General features: G+C 45.5%; 1 protein-coding gene across 2 annotated transcripts in view; it reads left to right on the top strand.

The window, feature by feature from the left end:
* Positions 1-23538, top strand: part of pcdh19 (protocadherin 19) — an 88055-nt gene extending 64517 nt beyond the window's left edge. For both annotated transcript variants that reach the window (XM_084331778.1, XM_084331779.1), the window contains exon 5: positions 20774-23538. In XM_084331778.1, coding sequence (XP_084187904.1) covers positions 20774-21333 — 560 coding nt within the window. In that variant the 3' untranslated portion in view covers positions 21334-23538. The remainder of the gene's footprint in view (positions 1-20773) is intronic.
* Positions 23539-23808: the final 270 nt, after the last annotated feature.

The raw sequence follows: 23808 nt of genomic DNA on the forward strand, positions 1-23808 counted from the left end.
AGCCCATCCAAATACAATTCAAATAATCAAACTGTGCCCAGAGGGAACTATTTTCACCGGACACTATGACCGGGAGGGGAGATAAATTTGTCGGACTTCAACAGATTTTGCCGGCCAAATACCGGTAATTACCGGCTAACGGAAACGCTGGTGTGCATGCACGCACATACACACACACACACACACAAAGGTCCTCATCTCCAGCCCATGCCTTCGCAGCATAATGCTATCATAATGCCATAATGGTGTCCTCTCGGCCCGCGTGGCGCTCTCCTCCATGAGGCACATGTATTTTAATCAGCTCAAGAGGGGACTGCTTATCTCTCTGCACTTGTCATGGACAGCGTATTGAACATATCAGAGAGAGAAATGGGAATGGTTCATTATTTTCCAGGGCCTAGCAATGAGCCTGATGTATCTCATTGCAGGCCCGCCACTGACAGCTCATTTTCGAGACAATCCTGGCATTCAGTTCGCAGCATGCCATTGAGAGAGAGAGGGGGGGGGAGAGAGAGAGAGACTGTGTGAGAGAGAAAATAGGGCTCCGGATCTCCATTGCTTATTCATGACGCTGTGGCATACTAGGTGTGTTAATAATCTCCTCAGAAACCAAGTGAATCACAATTGTTTGTTGAACACCTCGCCAAGCCGGGCCCAATCGATGACAGATGGGAAAACAGGGGATCTGGATGATCCCCGAACAGAGGGAGGGAGATTAAGAACAGTTAATGTGCTTGAAGTTGATGGGGACCGGCATGCGTGTGTTTGTGGTGTGTGTGTGAGAGAGAGAGAGAGAGAGAGAGAGAGAGAGAGAGAGAGAGAGAGAGAGAGAGAGAGAGAGAGAGAGAGAGAGAGAGAGAGAGAGAGAGAGAGAGAGAGAGAGAGAGAGAGAGAGAGAGCGATCACTTGAATTTTCAATCGTATGTGTGTGGGGGGGTTAAAGGTTAGTGGAGGGTTGGTACAGTAGTGAAACAGGGATAAGGAAAGAGAGAGAGAGAGAGAGAGAGAGAGAGAGAGAGAGAGAGAGAGAGAGAGAGAGAGAGAGAGAGAGAGAGAGAGAGAGAGAGAGAGAGGGGAATACTAGAGGGTAAAGGGGAACAAGAGTGAATCAGGTAGCATGACACTCCAGTCTGCCAGTCTGTTGTGGATCAGATTGATTCAGATTGATTCGCTGTCTGGTAGCCCTCTCTCTCTGCAGTAGCCCTCTCTCTCTCTGCAGTAGCCCTCTCTCTCTCTGCAGTAGCCCTCTCTCTCTCTGCAGTAGCCCTCTCTCTCTCTGCAGTAGCCCTCTCTCTCTGCAGTAGCCTCTCTCTCTGAGTAGCCCTCTCTCTCTGCAGTAGCCCTCTCTCTCTGCAGTAGCCCTCTCTCTTTCTGCAGTAGCCCTCTCTCTCTCTGCAGTAGCCCTCTCTCTCTGCAGTAGCCCTCTCTCTCTCTGCAGTAGCCCTCTCTCTCTGCAGTAGCCCTCTCTCTCTCTGCAGTAGCCCTCTCTCTCTCTGCAGTAGCCCTCTCTCTCTGCAGTAGCCCTCTCTCTTTCTGCAGTAGCCCTCTCTCTCTCTGCAGTAGCCCTCTCTCTCTAGGCAGTAGCCCTCTCTCTCTCTGCAGTAGCCTCTCTCTCTCTGCAATAGCCCTCTCTCTCTCTGCAGTAGCCCTCTCTCTCTCTGCAGTAGCCCTCTCTCTCTGCAGTAGCCCTCTCTCTCTGCAGTAGCCCTCTCTCTCTCTGCAGTAGCCCTCTCTCTCTGCAGTAGCCCTCTCTCTCTCTGCAGTAGCCTCTCTCTCTCTGCAGTAGCCCTCTCTCTCTGCAGTAGCCCTCTCTCTCTCTGCAGTAGCCCTCTCTCTCTCTCTGCAGTAGCCCTCTCTCTCTCTGCAGTAGCCCTCTCTTCTGCAGTAGCCCTCTCTCTCTCTGCAGTAGCCTCTCTCTCTCTGCAGTAGCCCTCTCTCTCTGCAGTAGCCTCTCTCTTTCTGCAGTAGCCCTCTCTCTCTCTGCAGTAGCCTCTCTCTCTCTGCAGTAGCCCTCTCTCTTCTGCAGTAGCCCTCTCTCTCTCGCAGTAGCCCTCTCTCTCTGCAGTAGCCTCTCTCTTTCTGCAGTAGCCCTCTCTCTCTCTGCAGTAGCCCTCTCTCTCAGCAGTAGCCCTCTCTCTCTCTGCAGTAGCCCTCTCCTCTTCTGCAGTAGCCCTCTCTCTTTCTGCAGTAGCCCTCTCTCTCTCTGCAGTAGCCCTCTCTCTCTCGCAGTAGCCCTCTCTCTTTCTGCAGTAGCCCTCTCTCTCTCTGCAGTAGCCCTCTCTCTTTCTGCGTAGCTCTCTCTCTCTGCAGTAGCCCTCTCTCTCTGCAGTAGCCCTCTCTCTCTCGGCAGTAGCCTCTCTCTCTCTCGGCAGTAGCCCTTCTCTCTCTAGGCAGTAGCCCTCTCTCTCTCTCGGCAGTAGCCCTCTCTCTCTCTAGGCAGTAGCCTCTCTCTCTCGGCAGTAGCCTCTCTCATCTGCAGTAGCCTCTCTCTCTCTGCAGTAGCCTCTCTCTCTCTGCAGTAGCCTCTCTCTCTCCTGCAGTAGCCCTCTCTCTCTGCAGTAGCCCTCTCTCTCTCAGCAGTAGCCCTCTCTCTCTAGGCAGTAGCCCTCTCTCTCTCTGCAGTAGCCCTCTCTCTCGGCAGTAGCCCTCTCTCTCTCTAGGCAGTAGCCCTCTCTCTCTCTGCAGTAGCCCTCTCTCTCTCTGCAGTAGCCTTCTCTCTCTTCCCTCTCCCAGACCGGCGTGGTGCACTTCACGTGGTCTCTTCCAGCCCCGGCTCAGGACCAGCTGTACCTAGACTCTGGAGGTACTGTAAACACAGGGGTCTGGAGGCTAGGGACGTAACAGCCCCATCTGTAGTCAATCCACACGCATGCCAAATGACAGCCAGGGGATCTGGAACCACGGCCCACTGCTGATTACCTCACCTCAAAGTCTGCGCCGCTGTACCTCTATAAATCAATGACTTGTTACTCGCTGTCTGAGTGCTTATGACCTTGCTCATTGATGCGGACCCTGGTGCGATTTAAATAGGCATGTACAGTAGCCATATAGGCGATACATACAGGCGTCCTTTGAGGCTATACTGATACTCTACCCTCGCGGACTAACTAGACCCAGTGTGTGGCCCGGGAGAGGTCAGGGTAGCAGGGGAGTGACTGCCAAAGCCGGGCCTGTATTACAGGGATCCAGGGTATCAGACACAGGCGGCCACTGTGCTCCCTCCAGGCAGGGCTGAGTCTGGCGGCCAGCCCACAGCCCAGATAGCTATAATCAACTCCATTAACTGTAGCACCAACTCCCATTTAGGGCCACTCACTCCGCAACAATGGCCATAGTGTGGACTTTTAAGGGCGCTGTGAACAATAGGAACATGCAAATAGAACACGGCAGCTCACGGCCAGGGCTATACAGCTGTGAATTGTACACGTCCGAGCACACAGAAGCACACCGTAAAAAAAAAAATGTAAAAAAAAAAACGCTAAATGTCTGGCAGCAACGGTTGCCAAATACTTACTGTCAAATTACAGTAAAATCAAATAAATTTACACATACAACCTTTATTTAATGGTTACTATTTTGATAAAGGTAATTTACTATATTTGTATGGCATTTACACGTATTTTACAGTGCACGTGTCGTGCACAGCTGCACGCAACACAAAACAATTGTGAATGGAAGGAGGGAGGGCTAAGATTGTCTGGGCATTATATTTCTTGGCAACAGGCGTTTATTTTATCTTCTCCCTCTTGCAAAGGGAAAGATTAAGAATATACTCTGTTTAAGTGGGGAAAATCAGCTGTCTTCTGACGCACATTGTAGCCCTGCAGTTTTCTATCCAGATACAAAGACACATTTATCACTGCAGCTGGTCAGAGAGGGAGATAGTGGGGGTGGGGGTATGGGGTTATCCTTGCTGTGGCAATGTGTGCGTTTCTTTTTTAACTCTCTTCACATCCTCACTGTGGGAAAGCAGCAACCTTTACCCCCTTCTAAGCTGTATGTCACTCTGTCTGTTGGTCAGTATGTCCCAAAATATAAAACGTTTAAAATAAAATGTTTCTGGCCACAACATAGTACATGATAGCCACATGAAATGTTTCACAATGAGATATATCCGTGTGTCGATGCATCACAATGAATATCACTCCAATTGACCAGAGGGAGGCGCTATAATCGAAGGTCAAAAAGCACATAACTCGTACACATAAAACACACTTTTCCCCCTTGTAGTCCTTGGCTGTTCACCATCACGTGTGTCATATTAACGAGTGTGTTTCATCGTGTGATTCAGAAGGTTGCTAGGTCAAACCATATGACCGCCACACCAAAACTCATTTGGGAAAATGTGAACAGGAATTGACGTGTTACTCGGAAACGCTCGGTCCTATTTGCAAATAAATTGAGTGTTTGCCTCATCACAGGGTGTAAAGTCTTGTGTCATTTTGCCACTAGTCATAAAAATCACATGACAAAGACGTTTACCACAATGATAATATACAGGCATGCCGGTGCCTCGTGACAAATGTCACCCCAATCTACCAGATGGTGGCTGGAAAACCCACAACTTGCAGATTGACATGATATTTTGTACACATATCCAGCTAGCTTTGGTCTACAACTTTACCATTAGATAATTGCAAAGCGAAAATAGCTACAGTGCTCAGGTTGAGGTACATACTGTATCAAGGCAGTAAGAAATGGTAGGAATGGGGGACGGGGGGTTCCTGTCCTTGGTGATTTCCCCGGGAATGTCCTACCAGACACCATTCTTTAAAACAGATCAGTTCACGATAGAGTAGCACATTTATTTGACATGAACATTTTTGCAATTATTACTTATCCTCTACTCTACCCCTTCTCTCTCTTTCTCATTGTGATACATCTGACAGCTGTTTCCATCACCTCCATCCGGGTTCATATTCCCGGTCTCTCCCAACAACATTACAACTCTGTCGGAATTTGTGAAAGTAGAGTCACATCGTCCTCTTAAGACGTAATTAAGAAGGCGATAAAAGGGTTACCACTTTGATCAAACAGCATTTCCATATCTGCCCTCCCTGTGTGTGTGTTCTCACACAGAGGCTGATTTATTCTGGAACATTTAATGGTTTGAAATGCAGACCTCCTTTTCTTGCAGAAACATTGTGCTTAGGCCAGGTCTATAAAACACACAGCATGGCAGGCAGTGTACTTTGGATTCTACTCAGGGACGCGCACACACGGGCTGGGGAGAAATCGTCCAAAGCCCCCCTCCTCCTCCTCCTCCTCCTCCTCCTCCTCCTCCTCCACTGTCGCCGTATTTCCTTCAGCGATTAGTGTCAGTGTCTGCTCGGCGTCCCCCAAATGACCTTGCCCGGGATGAGCTCACTGCGGGTGTAATTCAGCATTTTGAGCAGGTCTCAACAGAGGGAGGAGACTACGGAGTTGCTGTTGGCGACCCAGATTATAAGCTATTGATGAGAGATTAAAGCCACAGCAACAGAGAGAGGGGCTGAGTGGAGGTGTGTGTGTGTGCGCGCGCGCGCGTGCGTGTGTGTGTGTGTTTGGACCCTGCATGCCTCCACCTTAACTAGCCACCAGGTGTCTGTGGCTGCCGCTGATAAACCCGGCCCGGCTGCGTCTCTCTCTCTCTCAAAAACCTTCATGTGCAAATGTCTCCCGCTCTCTCAAAGCTCCATATTTTTTCTGTTTATGCAATCTATTTCTCCATGATAGAGGGGCGGGTTGAAGAAAGGAAAAACACCCCCCAGTGCATTCTGGGAAATACTGATAGAACCCCCCCCCCCCCCCCCCCCCCCCACACACACACACACACACACGCACACACAGATTGTTTTCTCAAAAAGGGATGGAATTCGACCAATTGATGTATCCAGTCGGCTTAAAAAGAAGGATACAAGGCAATGGGAGAGGTTGGCTTTTAAGTTTAATGGCAGACAGGAAAGCCTCCGAGTGGCTTTTTTTAACGATGCGCCTGTTCTCATGCTCTCCCCATTAATAATGAAGCCAGACTGCACATAGACGGCGGGGATATCAGTGCGGCCAGACGGTCTACCAACCCCAAAACACCACAGCCTGCTTTCAGCCCTCTCCAGCAACATTACTATAATGGACATCTTCCACAAACAACACATATTAGCTTGCTAAATACCTAAAACATGCATCCTCATATGACCATGAGAGAATCATGGTAGACAATTGACATCATGCGACTCATGAGAGATGTTTAATTTGACATACAGTCCTGCCATGTGGATGTTAGTAGTATAGTAGTACTAGTGTATAGGTCCCCTGTGTGTGTGTGTGTGTGTGTGGGGATACTGGCACAGAATTGTATATTGTATATATTACTCTCATATTACTGTATACTCTGTAGAGCAGTAACACATCTCATAATCACCCACTACATTTGCACGCACAATACAGCACTCTTTTGCATACACTTGTTTCATTCATTATTTTATTCTCAATTAAGACTTATTTCTATATTTCTTTAGTTATATTATTCTAGATGTGGTGTTCTTGTCCTCTTTGCGTGGGGATGAGGGCAACATGCTTGGCGAATAACGTAACATAAACTGATCTCATTGAAACATAATGGCAGGTTTGGTGGTTTGCTTTACCCCAGCACAGTCTGCATGTGTGTGTGTGTGTGTGTGTGTGTGTGTGTGTGTGTGTGTGTGTGTGTGTGTGTGTGTGTGTGTGTGTGTGTGTGTGTGTGTGTGTGTGTGTGTGTGTGTGTGTGTGTGTGTGTGTGTGTGTGTGTGTGTGTGTGTGTGTGTGTGTGTGTGTGTGTGTGTGTGCATGTGTGTGTGTGTGTGCATGTGTGTGTGTGTGTGTGTGTGTGTGTGTGTGTGTGTGTGTGTGTGTGTGTGTGTGTGTGTGTGTTTAGCCTGTATGGGGGGGGGGGTTGGATCCATGACACCTGTCACTTCCACTCTGCTGCACCTTGCTCCTCTGCCACACATAAGGGCTTTTCATGTCAAAGCCCAGCAAGGGACCAGGAGCAGGCACAAGACCTGTGACATCCAGTTATTGCCACTGTGTCAGATGGCCGCCATCGTCCTCATGTACGCTGTAGTCATGTTTCGTGAATCACATAAAATGTGCCTATAGCTCCCAGTCCATTCGTCAGTCCGACACTTTTGTCTGTGTGTCTCAGATCAGCAGAAGCTTCTCTCTTAGCTTGGATGGGTTGATAGTTGCTGACTGGTGCTGAAGGAATTCCACGGACAAACGGGCATTGACTTATATTAAGTGCTATCGCAGCCCAGGCCTCACAGTGGTCAATAATGAGAACCTTGGAGAGAATCAGGATACCTTCCTGATGCCTTTGGGGCTGGGACATAGAAAGTAACACAACCGCCTCTCCTAGTTTCACTCCTAGCCCAATATAATAATATATCTTGATATAATATGTAACACAACATTCTCTCCTAGTTTCACTCCTAGCCCAATATAATAATATATCTTGATCTAATATCTAACACAACCTTCTCTCCTAGTTTCACTCCTAGCCCAATATGTCTTGATCTAATATGTAACACAACCTTCTCTCCTAGTTTCACTCCTAGCCCAATATGTCTTGATCTAATATGCCACAGACACACATCAATGACCACTCTTTGTTGTCCTGTCTTTACATGTCCCTGATTGGCACCGTCTCCCATAGGATTCAGTGCAGTTAATGGTTAGCTAACGATGCTCCGGTCAGTAATACTGAGACTTGACCTATAGGTTGGCCATGGCAGCACCCAGCTGCTTGCGCTGTAGTGGGTAGATCCAGGTCAACGCTGGCTGATTGGCTCTATTATTAAACCCAGTTGGAATTCTGGGGGGTGGGCAACCCTTCTTAATATTTCTGCATTCACAGCTAAACCTGCCCTCTTATATACCACTACACTCACCATGCTACACTGTCCTATAAGCTACGTTCAGAGAGAAGAACCTGATGGGGTGAAAAAAGACAAATTAAGTGTCTGTGGGTGGGGGTGGGAGGGGGGGGCGAATGAATGGCAGACATGGGAGGGGGGAGAAAGAGAGGGAGAAGAGAGAGAGAGAGCTGGTATTTTTATGACAAGATGAAATGGAATATATAAGACACAAAGTCCCGGCTGACACAGAGTGAACATGACTGAATGAGAAGGCATATTACATTAATTATGTAAGGGTGCTCTTTGGAGGCAGCGAGGGAAGATAAAGTCCAGATATGGTAGTATGCCCTCCTCGCCTGCTGGGCCCAGCTGTTTGGTCCAAGACACACTGATTTGTTCAGCTCTAACTGCATGGCGCCCAGGTGGGCATGAAGTGTAGTGTTTATTTTCAATGAACATGGCAACCAACACTTGAAGATGGAGAGAGAGAGAGAGAGAGAGAGAGAGAGAGAGAGAGAGAGAGAGAGATAGATAGAGAGAGAGAGAGAGAGAGAGAGAGAGAGAGAGAGAGAGAGAGAGAGAGAGAGAGAGAGACCTGGGTTCCATCCTAGAGGCTAATCTTTCGTGTGACAAAATGGCATCCAATGTAATAAAAAAAGTCAACCAACGAACGCGATTCTTGTACCGGATCTCCTCTCTGGTAAACAAGAATACCCTGAAGACTCTAGCAGGAGCACTCATTCAAGGGTACTACGACTATGCTTGCACCTCATGGTACCAAAGCACCTCAAAGGCACTAAAAAACAAATTACAAACATCTCAAAACAAGCTAGTCAGACTACTGCTTGACCTTACCCCCAGAACCCACCTCACCCCTGCCCACTTTGACAACCTAGGATGGCTTAGAGTAGACGACAGAGTACAGCAACTTGCAATGGGCCTGGTCTACAAGATACACTACGCGACCAAGGTACCCATGTACATGTCAAAATACTTCCCAAAGGTCAGTGAATACCACGATCACAACACCAGAGGGAGCTCCACAAATCATGTAAAACCCAGATTCGGCTCAAACAAGGGACTAAACATGTTTCGCAATTATGCCACATCAATGTGGAACGCCCTACCTAAAGCTGTAAAGGAATGTGAATCACTACCCACTTTCAAAAACACTCTAAAAAAAACACCTACGTGAGACTGCAATTCGAAACTGGCCCCTACAAATGTCCTAACCTAGTTGTACAGTAAATGACCAAGTAAGGCTTTGTCAGTATTCCAATGTACAGTGTAAAATGTGTATGTGTCCCCTACCCAACCCCCCCCCACCTCCAATGTACAGCCCTCAACCACCCACCCCACCCCACCCACCCAACCTCCTCCAATGTACAGTTTCTACGCCAAATGTATATACACTCTTTTTCTGGACACTTTTGTATCACAAACAGTACTGTATTTGCAAATCTGATATGTCATAAATGTATAGATGTAGCAGTACTGTCTATCTGTATGTCATGTATGTCATATATGTTATGATGAATTGAAAATGGGGGACCCTGATGTAAACAAGACGAAAGTCTTTCTCTGGTCTGCATCCCCTTAACAATTGTATGTACTGAGCTGTACTGTACTGTACCCATTCTGCAATCTGTTAATAAACTTTTCAATCAATCAATCAATCAAGAGAGAGAGAGAGAGAGAGAGAGAGAGAGAGAGAGAGAGAGAGAGAGAGAGAGAGAGAAGAGAGACGGAACCTGGACAACATAAATGGTGTCTTCTCCAAAGTAATGAGTCTGAAGTATTTGAACAGGAAGAGAACATCAACCACTTGATATTGCTTTAAAGTTATCATTTATAATTTGCACGAAGGTATTTTGGTCTGCAGATATTTCCTTTCGTTTTCATGAAAATGTAACTTGAGTTTAGCAAATCAGAAATAGGCAAACAATTGTATAAGGTTGCTTCTTTGGGAGATTAGAGAAAGCCTGAATGACCTCGGAAATAGGCTATTCACAGATAATTCCGTCGACGACCATAGCCTATGGGGCTCACTTCCTTCTCCTCCCTATACCCCTATAGCCTTCCTCTCCCTCCCAACCTTACATTCACAGATGTAATTCACTGTCTGCCTCTGTCCCCCTCGCTCCTCTCAGACTCAGGGGTTTAGGAGCAAATTAGCTTGCTAGCTCGGTCAAGCTTAAACACAGAAATGCAGCATTTGTTCCAGTGTATTTAAAGATGTCCTCTGCAGATGCTTTGCAGGGGAAGCAGGCAGAGGCAGGCAGAGGCAGGCAGAGGCAGGCAGAGGCAGGCAGGCAGGCAGGCAGGCAGGCAGGCAGGCAGGCAGGCAGGCAGGCAGGCAGGCAGGCAGGCAGGCAGGCAGGCAGGCAGGCAGGCAGGCAGGCAGGCAGGCAGGCAGGCAGGCAGGCAGGCTTGGTGGAATGGGAAAGCAGGCAACTGGGAACGCCAAAGGCCTGGCGTTCTGAGCTTAGGGGATGTGTGACGCTGTTGCCGTGGGCTTGGAGCAGCAGAGCCCAGGTTAATTTGAGGCCCATCATTAGGACAATTTGGTTGATGATCACCCTAAAAGGATGCCATTCTCTGGGCCTAGCTGTGAAGATAAGAGCTCAGCCATCATGTGTCTCTGGAGAAGCCATTATCAACAATCCCACTCTATTAGATTCGATTAAATTAAAATGTATTGTCATTATACCGCACAAGTACAGTACAACGAAAATAAGTTTGGCCTCCAACCAGAGTGCAAATGTAACAGTAAAGTGCAATAGTAATATACAATGTACAGGTGATTAAACTGGGTATAAAATATATAAATTAGTACTACTGGGTGGAGTGCTAATCAGATGTGTACAGAGTTGTAATACCAATATGTACAGTGATACAGGTACAAGACAGTATGGTCTTAGTATGGTCATTGCTTTTATTCTATGGCTTTGCAAAGTCTCTGTAGTTAGCAGTCACATGTGCCATCATGTGCCCTCTCCACTGCACTATCTCTGCACTTGGCCCTGTTCAGTTTCATTCATCCCAGCTGAACTGTTCATGCATGTCTGCCTTGGCCAGTGAAGATGGGCTGGGGAGGGAGCCTCGGGCTCCTTCAACGTGTTAATGCCGCCACATGAATTATTACATTAGCCGACCCTAGAAACCTATAGATCACACCAGATCAGTCATGATCTCTTTAAATCCTGACCCTCTGAGCATTCCATATCTTCATATGTCACGGCACGGGCCAAGGATGAGGCCCCCAGAGCCTGCAATGGCCTTTATAGAATTGTTATTCAGGCACTGTGACCTCTTGCTTGATAGTATGAACAGAGTCACATTATGGCAGGGTGTAAAGAGAATTAGTTGCCAGGGCACTGAAACCAGCCCACCCGTGTATGTCATCATGACAACCAGCTTGCCTCGTTACTTCTACAACAAGCAGCCCATTGGCTAGAGCTTCTGCCTTTGAACGAAACGCTGCACTGTGATGACAATGTGATTTATAAAACAGCGTTGCAAATGCTTTTTTCCCCTCTGCTACCGCAGTTACACAGCTGTTAAACAGATGCTGTTTGTACCAATTTAGAAGCCACTGCATTGTTTGTCAACAGTGGTTTAGAAATCCATTCTTTATGGTCGGACCTGTTCCGGGGGTGATAGGCCAGTGGGATGGGCGAGAGGGCGGGAAGGCAATAGAAGAGGAGTAAATCTGAGAATATGAATGGGAGTAAATTGAAACTGAATCCTGTGCCATTCCGATATTGGGGTTTTAAAGCGGTTAATGAAAGCAGTGATTGCAAAAGCGGAGTCATGGTGTAGCGTTGAGCGTAGCTATGAGTTAACGTGCCAGTTTTCCTTCGCTTTTGTGGAGACGTGGCCATGAGGCTCGGTGGAACTGACTAGCTGTCAGACACACTCACCACGCCACGCGCTCGATAGTGAATCACTTCCTGACAAACTGACTGGTACTAATGCTCAGAGATGGAACCAGGGCCACATGAACCCCCGGCTTCACTATCCGTACGACAATCTTAACAAGACTGCCCAGCGAGTCTAATTTACTCAATAATTAATATCTGACTGGAGGAGGAGGAGGAGGAAGTCTGCAGGGTCAGATTGCCAGAAAAAGAGAAGAAGAGAATTTTTGGTGAAGGATTTATTTAATTAAGCCGATGTACGTGAGACGGAGATACTGATGAGATGAAAGAGGAGGCCAGACGGAGAAGGGGGGGGGGGGGGGGGGGCAAGGATGAGCTTGCGAAAGGAGCTGCAGGGGATGGATGGAGGGAGAGTGCATGTGGGGGGTAGGGGTGTGTGTGTGTGGGGCGGGGGGGGGTACTTGATGTGAGCGAACCAGATGCTGTGGGGAGAGCGAGAGGACTCTGTGCTGTGCGGAGAATGATGGCTTGCATGGCGCAGTAAGGGTGCCCCTCCACTGTTTGTAAAAACAAGACCATCATACTCCATCTTGCCACTCCCGTAGGAGCCAGGCCTCCGGGCTGATTTATGGCCCACAGACTGAATTGGCTGGCTGGGATGACAGCAGCACTCGGACTCTCCCTAGCGAGTAGTAGGGGAGAGAGCGCTGCTCGGCCAACACTTCGGCTACAGAACCGGCCACACCACTGAGCAGACAGTAGACTCTGTAGCTCCTGCATCTGGACCGGACTCTGAGAGGTAGACCCTGTAACCCTGGAGTCTCAGCAGCACTAGTCCACCCACCCACAGGCGGACCGGTCCAGTGTCCATTCTGTGGGTGCCTCTCTCTGTTTCTGATGTTCCTCTTTCCCCTGGGATTTCTCCCATCAGCATCCGCATCCCAAGCATTTAAGAGTAATTAGTAAATTACTATCTTAGTAATTGGTTCTGTGGCGGCCAGGATGGAACATGTATATGGAGAGCAATTAGAAAATGTTTTGCGAGAGGGTAGATTACCTCCTTGGCTGCAACCATGCCTGCAAGCCACACTTTACATGTCTCCTCTGTGATGTCTGCTTATCAGCTAAGAGATGGTGTCCACTACTTCCCCTTTCATCTCACTCTCAGCGAAAGGAAAGAGACAAAATGTCACATTTCCTGCTCCTCAGTTGCGTGAACTTTAGTCTTAGACTTGCTTATTTTGAGGCAGAAAGGTTAGCCTCTCCCCTGGCTAAATTATGAGTTAAGACTGATGTTACCATGGTAACAGCTAAGCAGACAAACTAGAAATGTTACTATTTCTCAAACCAGTTTGTCAGTAACAACATTTATGGAAACATTATGTTATGTTCTGTTAGTTCATATATTTTTCACATTTTGTTATTGATTTAGAATGCAATTGGCGTGTCCAAATCTATATTTCAGCTGAGTGCTTTGACGGAACTGACAAGTAGATATCTTGGACTAACCATTCTAAACACAAAAACTACTGTGGCCAGAAGTAGGCTAACGCCTTTTCAAGTGCTAAATGATTCATGACAGTGATCTCTACACAAATATGATCTGTGTGAGTTTTTATTAGTGTCTCTTTCAAATAACCAGGCAGGCATGCATTTGTTGTTGTTACTTTTGGTTAAAAATACACATTATATGGAAATAGGGTAATTCAGTTATCAAGTGTAGATACTTTTGTTGTATGACTTATCATGCCACACTGCTGCTCCAAATCTCCTTCCACGGCCTGTCATACTGCTAAACCAAACTGACTGAATTGTGTCATACTGCGAGTCCCCATAGACCTATGGCTGCAATTAAACCATCCAATAGGAAAGGAGTGTATCACCTGGATGTGGGTTCACGTCAGCCCCTCCCTTGTCTCCGGTCACTTAGGGACCGTTCAATAATTACTTGGGGAAGGGGGGGGGGGGGGGGGGATTTATATATATATTTATGTTTTAAAGCAACTGCCCTCCCCAATATTATTTTCAATCAGCCCAAGTAATTATCGAGCAGTCCCCTAATCCACAACGTTTCTTGTTAAAGAACATTATATTGGCTGCTTGCACTCCGGTTATAGGATTACATTATTGTTTTCAACCTGGAGGTTTATGCTATACTTTTGGAGGGAAAACTGCCACTGTTTTCCAAGTGAGGCTACGGCAGCTGCCAAATATAACGCAAAATGTCTGGCGAAAGCTCAAGAGTTTTCAGGGGAGGGCCTTCTTCCAACGAACACAGCCTCTCCCTTTTGTGTCGGAGGATAATAATAATAATAATAATAAACGTTATTTGTATAGCCCCTTTCATACAGAAACTGTAGCTCAAAGTGCTTCACAACAGATAAATTCCTAAAATGAGCACATAAAGTGCAGACATATAAAATCACAGTTTTTCACATTAGGATCTAACATCCCAACAGGCCACCTTGTTTATGGATTGATTCAGTTTTAAATAACAAAATAATAAAAAGAGTAAGATAAAATAGACAGAGTAAAATAGTGCAATAGTGCAGTGCAATAAAATAGTAGAATAGAATAGATAAAATCATTTGTTTTACAGTGCAATACAATTGTTCTGGATTGTTCAACAGTTCAAAGTCGTCTCTACCTTCTCTGGATGCTAGGATGCTACAGTAGTCCGTGGTCTTTTCAGCGATTACCCCATTTTTTTGCTACATTAGCAGCACACAAATAGCGCCTCCTGGTGCATGACTTTGGGGGATCACTACGGGCTAAACTGAGCAAACAGGCGTGATGAGTTCATAAAACCCACAGACCGGATCTGTCTGCTGTGAAATTGAAGTTCTGACACCATCTGATTGAAGGAGCAGCGCAGACTTGAGTTTGGTGTCGGCTGATTGCGGCGAAGGGAGCTGAAATGAGGTGGGGACGCTAGGGGCTTCTCCCCCTGCTGATGCAGGCTGGTGTGATTCCAGGTAACTGCAAGTGCTAAAAGATGGCCAATATTATCAGGAGACCTCTTTTTTCCCCACATTTGAAGTGGCAATATGTACTATTTGCCAGTGTCGCAAGCACGTGCGTACATTATTTCAAGTGCTCCCCAAAGCCTTTTGCTAGTCTTTTGAATGCTGGTTCAGAAGTAAAAGCTTGGTATGTCGGCAGTGCAGAGGAACTTGAAACCTCTCCATTTTAACTTGACTTGTATTTCAAAAAGTGAACACTGAAAAACTGATACACTATTCTGTTCCTGGAATTTATTGGCAAGCTTATTTTCCTGATGACTTTGAATAGACACTCCCAGCGGGGGGGGGGGGGTCTCTGCTTTCAACATTAGTGTGAGATTTAGTTATTTTCTTCTGCTTTGTCGGAGAATAAAGTTTTTTTTTATTTAAAAAAAGAAAATTACATTCCTCTTTCCTCTTCTTAATTTTTTTTGCTGGGGTCTTTTGAGAGTGACATCTGCTTTTTTGTGCGTGTGTGTGTGTGTGTGTGTGTGTGTGTGTGTGTGTGTGTGTGTGTGTGTGTGTGTGTGTGTGTGTGTTGGGGGAGGGGGGGGGGGGTGATAATGGTACTCTACTTGCAAAACAATCTCATCTACAAACCAATTTCTCCCATGTAGACCCTTGAAAGAAGAAAGAAACATATTGACTTCGCCGGCATCGACGTCTCAGTAGAAAGCATACAACCTGAACAGTGTGTCTCTCTCTCTGTGCCTCCGAGACGTTTCAGTCTGTAAAAGGGAAAAGAAAATCATTCCAGCGCTGTAGAAATATCCAAATCTTCTTTGAAAGGAAGTTTAATTCATCCAGCGGATATATAGATACATATTTCATTTGTAGAGGAACAAGACAGTGTTCGTGAAATATTATAATGTAATATATCATTCATAATATATGTTGTTATTATTATAAATATAATTATAACATTACATAACATAACATAATATAATATAATATATCGTTTTCAGGGGACATTTCAGGTGTTTAAATTGGTAAGTCGAGGATACGGTTGGAATCCAAACAGAATAGTGAAGCAGTACAGTGAAGCAGTACAGTGAAGCAGAACAGTGAAGCAGAATAGTGAAGCAGTACAGTGAAGCAGAACAGTGAAGCAGAATAGTGAAGCAGAACAGTGAAGCAGAATAGTGAAGCAGAATAGTGAAGCACAATAGTGAAGCAGAATAGTGAAGCAGAATAGTGAAGCAGAACAGTGAAGCACAATAGTGAAGCACAATAGTGAAGCAGAACAGTGAAGCAGAATAGTGAAGCAGAACAGTGAAGCACAATAGTGAAGCACAATAGTGAAGCAGTATAGTGAAGCAGAATAGTGAAGCAGAACAGTGAAGCACAATAGTGAAGCAGAACAGTGAAGCACAATAGTGAAGCAGAACAGTGAAGCAGAATAGTGAGGCACAATAGTGAAGCAGAACAGTGAAGCAGAATAGTGAGGCATAACAGTGAAGCACAATAGTGAAGCACAATAGTGAAGCAGTATAGTGAAGCAGAATAGTGAATCACAATAGTGAAGCAGAATAGTGAAGCAGACAGTGAGGCAGAATAGTGAGGCAGAACAGTGAAGCACAATAGTGAAGCAGAACAGTGAAGCTGTATAGTGAGGCACAATAGTGAAGCACAATAGTGAAGCACAATAGTGAAGCAGTATAGTGAAGCAGAATAGTGAAGCTGTATAGTGAAGCAGTATAGTGAAGCAGTATAGTGAAGCAGAATAGTGAAGCAGTATAGTGAAGCAGTATAGTGAAGCACAATAGTGAAGCACAATAGTGAAGCAGAATAGTGAAGCAGTATAGTGAGGCACAATAGTGAAGCACAATAGTGAAGCACAATAGTGAAGCACAATAGTGAAGCAGTATAGTGAAGCAGAATAGTGAAGCAGTATAGTGAAGCAGTATAGTGAAGCAGAATAGTGAAGCAGAATAGTGAAGCACAAGAGTGAAGCACAAGAGTGAAGCAGAACAGTGATGCAGAACAGTGAAGCAGAATAGTGAAGCAGTATAGTGAAGCACAATAGTGAGGCAGTATAGTGAAGCACAATATTGAAGCAGAACAGTGATGCAGAATAGTGAAGTGGTATAGTGAAGCGGTAAGCAATACCTAGTCAACGTGTGATGACATTACTCTTCTCTGCCTGATTCCCCATACACTAGAGTTGGGTGACGTGCTCCATATTCAGATCGTCCTTTCTTCACCCTGTGAGATTGCCAATAGCCGATGCTATCACCCACATTTATCTCCCCCCCCCCCCCTCTCTCTCTCTCTGCATCCATCTCCCTCTCAGCGCAACACAGTGAGAATGAATTACAGTCTCTCAGAGCAAACAAACACGGCCACAATATATAACAAGTACAGTTGATTGTTTTATGTTATTGTATTATTGGCCTATAGGCTCAAACAACAGACATTCATGGCAATTATATTTGGAGGGTGAAAGCTGGCAAGTCTCTTTCAAACACCTATGTCAAAGTTTATGTGAATACAGCATTAGCAGATGCTTTTTGTGTCATAGGAAGCTAATAAGACCGACAGTACGGTTGTGCACGCTGCACATTTAATACACAGACTTGAGCAGGAACTATTCTTTCATATTCTGCCAATTGCCTATGTTTAACACAAAAGGCCATTTAATGTCACAGGTTGGTGCTTAAATGCCAGTCAGTTGTTTGGTCTCAAACTACCCCAAAATGTCTTGACATTGTGCAACTGGAGATAGCTCTGAACGTCGGCCATCGGTACAACCCTACCATACACTGTAGGCTATCTTGAACATATGGGTTTATGCAAATCCCCCTGCCTGATGCGTTTTGGCTGCCTGGTTTCTGCTATACCCCTGATGCATGAGCCAATCGGCGTTCACTACATTTGCATGCAAACACACATTTGCTGTTTGTGAAGCATATGCACGTTTTTCAGTCACAGAAACAAATTTTTCAGTCACAGCTTTGTGAAAGGATTTTAGCTTCATAGATGTGTCTACTGTAAAGTAGTTTGATGGCTAATGGTATAGATCACATGGCGTTACCACAGTGATAACATTGACCGTTGGTGATATGAAGCCATATGAAGTTGACTTGTGTGGGAGCCTGAAAATTATAGGGAAAAACTTTAGTCACTTGAGCATTGATTGTGAATGTTGAATGTGCTTTTGGTAGAGAAAATGGTGTGTGTGTGTGTGTGTGTGTGTGTGTGTGTGTGTGTGTGTGTGTGTGTGTGTGTGTGTGTGTGTGTGTGTGTGTGTGTGTGTGTGTGTGTGTGTGTGTGTGTGTGTGTGTGTGTGTGTGTGTGTGTGTGTGTGTGTGTGTGCATGTGTATGTGCGCATGTGTGCCATTGTGTGTATGTGCTTGTTGTTTGTTGGATTTGTATACACACACAAAGCACAAAAGCAAAGTAGGTTAATCTTCTGCTCGACCATATAAGATTCATGATGGAATTGAGGTTGGTCACTCTCAGCACTTGCCCTTGGTGTTAAGAGCCTATCCTGGCTTTGAGCAATACCCTTAATCCCGACCTGAGGTTGCTATAGTTGGGTTCAAATGGTTCATGAGCCCCTTTAGTCAGTAAGTCAGTCATTCATTCTGTCAGTCACCAAATCATCTGTAAATCTTATCAGATTACAGTTTAAGGGAGGCAGCTCTGGCAGGATCGCTCCTGAAAAGCCTGTCTCCGATCTTTAAATATCGATCCCCAGGCCTTAAGCAGAGGTGCCCCTCAGAGTGCAAAAAAAGAGGGAAGAAAACAGATAATTAGTGATTTTAATTAGGTGATCTGTCAAGCTGCGAGTGCCAGATGTAAGCGCATGCACTGGGGTCGATGGCAATCCTTCCCACAATCCCCTCCTGTCACCTTGGGCCCTGGCTTGGGAGGAGGGCTCCTTGCCCTTAGGAGAGTGACAACCAATGGGGGGACTTAGAAATGTGTCATTGCACATATGTGTGTCAGTTTCTTTTACACAACTGGGGCCAACAGAGAGAACTCAAAGACACAACAGCATAAGGGCTTTTGGAAGACAAATGACTGGGACTGCTGAGGCTGTAACATAGTTTAGAGAGGTTGAACTCTGCATAGTTTCAGTGGGCCTAGAAAAGATGCCTTTTATTGTTAAGCCTATACGTTTTTTGTTTTTGTTTTTAGGCCATAGAGAGAGAGAGTCCCTGTGCATGTTGTCTTTATGTATGTACAGAACGCCCTCTGCCAGTCTGACTGAGTAAAGGGACAGGCTCTCTTTGAGGTCACTGGTAAACAAAAGGACATATCGGTCGTCCCTGTCACAGTAGGTTATCAGAGCAGATGGCTAATAATGAAATATGTATGGATTCAAAACTGTCAAGCGTCAACTGCTGCACTGTCCCTTTGGTTGAAAAAGAAAAGCGTATTGTACATGTGATTTAGAGACCGCTTTCTCTCGGATAACAAAGAGGAAAAAGAGGCTGACAGCTCTTCAGTTTCAACAAGAGCGCATAGCTCTTTTTTTGTTGCTATAATGATGCAAAATATTGTCTTGAAAGCTCTTACCCCCCAACATAACAAAGGCTGAAAGTGTGCAGTTTTACAGACTCAAGACAAATTTTGAAAAAAAGAAATTCACAACAGCGTTAAAACATCATTACATATTTATAACCCGGTGCCAGATGACAGAGACAGAGGGAGAGATGAACCAGGATATAATATGGCAACTCATCTGGTGTCTTTCTGACACTGTTTAAACCCGCCTTTCATCAAGTGTTGCTACAGAAAACCCAATTATGCATGAGCTGTGAATGGACTTTTGATTTAACAATACATCATTTAATTGGCAAATTGGACGTGGCTCAAACATCCAGCTCTAGTTGTCTGGGATTAATGGCAAGACGGCAGGAGTAGAGTGGAACCAAGGACATCATACTGTATGCCGCTTTTGTATTGTCAAAGGAACTTGAGGAACTTTCTATAAAGGAACCTTTCAGAACATCTGAAAGTTCTGAGATGTGGTTGGTGGAACATAAGGAAAGTGACAGTTACGCCGTCAATTGGGACGTGACACAGTAAGCACTGAACATGAGGCTCTTGTACCTATAATCATGTTCATGTTCTTTAAAATGGGGTGATGAACTTTCACCCCCAGCTAGCTGCCTGTTTTACGGATGTGGCAACTCAGGAGGTAGAGTGGTTGTCTGATAATAGGAAGGTGTCCCGGTTCGATTCCGGCTCCTCCCGGCAGCGTGTCGAAGAGTCCTTGAGCAAGACACTTAACCCCTAACTGCTCCCAATGAATGGGTGAATGTGAGGCATACGTTTTAAAGCGCTTTGCATGAAAGCACTATATAATGCAGTGCATTTACCATTTCTTGTCACAATGGAGAGCACTGCTACCTCCACCCCAGTGCTCCTGGAGCTCGTGTTTAGCACCTGCTGAGCCGCTCCAAAATGTAGTTCCAAGAACTTCATGTAGAACCTCCCTGTTTACCATGGAGACTATTTTGGAACCCGCAAGTTTAGTTTGTCAGCGCAATTTGACACGGCAGGTTCTTACAGTGGAAAAGGGCCAATACATGAAAGTAAAAGCTAATTATTTTTATTTAACCAGGAAGCCCCTTGAGAGACCTGTCCAAGATAGCACACCATTACAAAATGACAAATTTATAAAATAGAGCATGTTAAAAACAGACAAGGGACAATTAAAAGAAAATAGAGCATGTTAAAAACAGACAAGGGACAACAGATACATACTGTAATGCAAAACCCTGCCTACGAATAGCAATTGCCCTCTTCAGTTGTACAGTTTATTTTTTTACCAGAGCTTTGAACTCTCCCAGGGAGACAGAATCATTAAGCTGCAGTGTGTTCTGAAGAGGCGAGCGCAACAGTTAAACTGGGGCTGTTTAGATTGGCTGCAAACTTTGCTGCATTTGTTTTCTTTCTAGAGCTTTGGCGGCTTGTATTAAATTGAAAGCCCTCAGGAGAGTATGGTGAGGTCAGTGAAAGAAAACAAAATCTAATCTCCTCTTCCCCGCTGTGTCTCCACAGACCCCAGCGAGGGCTTCCATTGCCAGGACGAGTGTCGCATCCTGGGCCACTCTGACCGCTGCTGGATGCCCCGCATGTCCATCCCGGCACGCGCCAAGTCGCCCGAGCACGGCCGCAATGTCATCGCCCTGTCTATCGAGGCCACCACGGTGGACGTGCCCCACTATGAGGACGGCACTATCAAAAGGACTTTTGCCACCTTCGGCAAGGATGGCCCCGAGGACATGGAGCGGGGAGAGCTAAAAGGGAAGCGGACTCAGGATTCTCAGGTGTGCAGCCCCAAGGCCAACGGCGGGGCGGTTCGCGAGGCCGGCAACGGGCGCGAGGCGGCGAGCCCCATCACTTCCCCCGTGCACCTGAAGAGCCCCGTGTCCAAGCCGTCGTCTGCCTACAACACGCTGAAATGCCGCGACGCGGAGCGTATTGCCAACCACAGCCTACTGAGGCAGCCCGAGGGGAAGGACTGCGAGCCAGCCATCAGGGAGATTAACACACTTCTCCATGACGGCCGCGACAAGGAGTCCCCCAGCAGCAAGCGCCTGAAGGACATTGTGCTCTAACGAGTTTTCTCTCCCCCACACACACACACAAACGAGCACCCACATGCATACACACATACCGTGTAAATTCGCATATATATACTCTGCAATAGATGTGTGTACGCAGGCGAAAATTCCAGGCTGAAGATGTAGAGAGAGAGAGAGACACCTGTGTGCAGTATACAGGAGCCAAGGACCCGCACAAGCCGAGGATAAGGAACTGTTGTATACTGCAGCTATAGTTGTGTCCTCAAGAGCCGAGGTAGTGGACGTGGCTTTGTCGTAGTCGCAGTACTTTTTCTTGTTTGCTTTTTTCGTCTGTTTTCCGTTCTATCCGTCGGGAGCGAGTGGACGGGCAGGTTACTGCTGACTGCATGGACTCTGGAGCTCCTCAGCGCCTGGTGCCAGAGCTGCACACGAGCCTCGGCAGGTGTCACTTCTACAGTACAGTTATGCCTTTTGAACTTCTTTTTTTTTTATCACAAACTGGTATTTGCCTTCGTGGGTTTTTTGGAGTTTGTCCTAGCTGCCAAAATCTCTCCTTGTTCCTTTGTATAGTGAGCTCCAAACAATGTAACACAATGGCAACAGACACACAGAGGAGTTCTCTTTGAACTACTCCCTCCCTTTGCTCCTTCAATGTGTTTCAGAGCAGAGAGGGAGCGTGGCCCCCCTCCTTCTTCTAGTCTGATCAGAGCAACAGTCTCTGCGTGTCCCTGAGGCCAACCCTAGTGTCATCAGACAGTGAGGTCTTTACAGTATTTATGTTTTTATCACAGACGGGAGCTACATGAACTCTTGCTATCTTCCCAGTGACTCTAGAGGTGGGACAGACGGATGCTTGTGTTCCAATTAAGCGGTATGAAGAGAGAAAAAAAAAGAAAAGAAAATAATTACTGCTTTTGAAATCTCCTGTGCCCATTCTTGATTGTAGCCAATGGAGCACAAATTAGAACTTTGTGCTCTGGTCTTGTACTTTTTTCTGACTTTTGACTATGGGGCTAGAAGGGATAGAAGGGATCGTCACTCATGTCTTGCTATGTGAAACTCTGTATAGGGTTGACTATTCTCATTTTTAATAACCTGTTGTTATGTGACAATCCCTTTAATGTTTTGTTTCAAGAGTAAATTCAAAAAAATCTAAAAATACAAAAAAAATAAACATTGGTGTTCAACTGAAGCTACAGTAGCGTTTGTTACACAAACACAAAAAGAAAAAAACATATATGCCAAAATATATTTTATAAATAATTTAAAAATGTATAATGAGAATATTTAATGCCGTGTAGTTATTTTATCAGTAAGTTATACTTGAACTTAACTGGCTTTGTTTATTTGTTTTTTGGCTTTTTTTATTGAACCTGATTATTTTTCATTTTCAAAATGAACTTGGATTTTTTTTTGTTTTTGTTTCTTGTGTGACCCCCGGCAACTGTTGACTTGCAGTCTAACTTGTTGTAAAGAGTTTCTTATTGGTCAGTTCTCGTGCCATCAAGTTTCTGTGTGGGCTATTAGAAAATGTATAAAAAAGACAAAAAAATAAAAAGACAAAAGAGAAAGAAAAAAAGAAGAAGCAATTTCAGCACCAACATTAGTGTGTCAGTTCAATGAGCTTAGAGTGGGATGGCAAAATAAACCAAAAAAATAAAAAAGATGGAGAAAAAAACACAAACAAAAACCTTCAAGGTAGCAGGATGTTGCTTATTCTTAATATCTAAGAAAGATTAAAAAAAGGGGTCCAGTTAGTTCTTTCAGCTGGTGAAAGGATTCCACGTACGGTACTGTATCTGTCTAATGACTATAGGGCCTGACTGAGGCTAGCGACTAGACTGCTGGTCAAACACGTTCACTAAGATTATGCAGGCTACCTTCGCTCAGCTGTTCCTTTCATCCTGTGCCGTCTGCTTACAATTGATATCATAGATACAGTAGGGCTGAGTCCAGAGAGAGAGACGAGCAGGGCTCCGCTCCCCTCAGACACCACATTCCACACAGCACTGGGTGGAATCGGACGTTTTGTGGTAACCAAGGTCTCTTGGAAACACCGTATTGCGCATTTGCAATGTGGTTTTCTGTTGCTTTGCAGTAAACTATGTGCAATGTGGAAATATATGAATGGAGAAAAAAAAAGACTAACTGCATACAATGAACTAGATCTTGTAGCTGAATGTTTTTGCTGGTCTCACCCATGGCTTCTGGCAACATGAAAATCGGAATAATCACTGAATGTATACAGCAGCTTATAATTAAACTATTAAATGTTCTCCACTTTGTTTCCTGGTCTTTACTGAACACATGAAAAGTCTCTTGATAACATCCATCCTGGAATTACCATCAAACAGCTCATAATGACGAGCGTGGGAGGGAGGGAGTGTGTGCGGCTGTGTGCATTGTTGTAAATTAATGAGCATGACCGCAACCCAGCATATTGCAATTATCCATTATGAAATATCTTTTGTCTTGCCATAATTCATTAAAATCTGTAATGTGATCTGA

This window comes from Notolepis coatsorum (genome assembly GCF_963971535.1).
Source record: "Notolepis coatsorum genome assembly, chromosome: 16".
In the NCBI taxonomy this organism is placed as follows: domain Eukaryota; kingdom Metazoa; phylum Chordata; class Actinopteri; order Aulopiformes; family Paralepididae; genus Notolepis; species Notolepis coatsorum.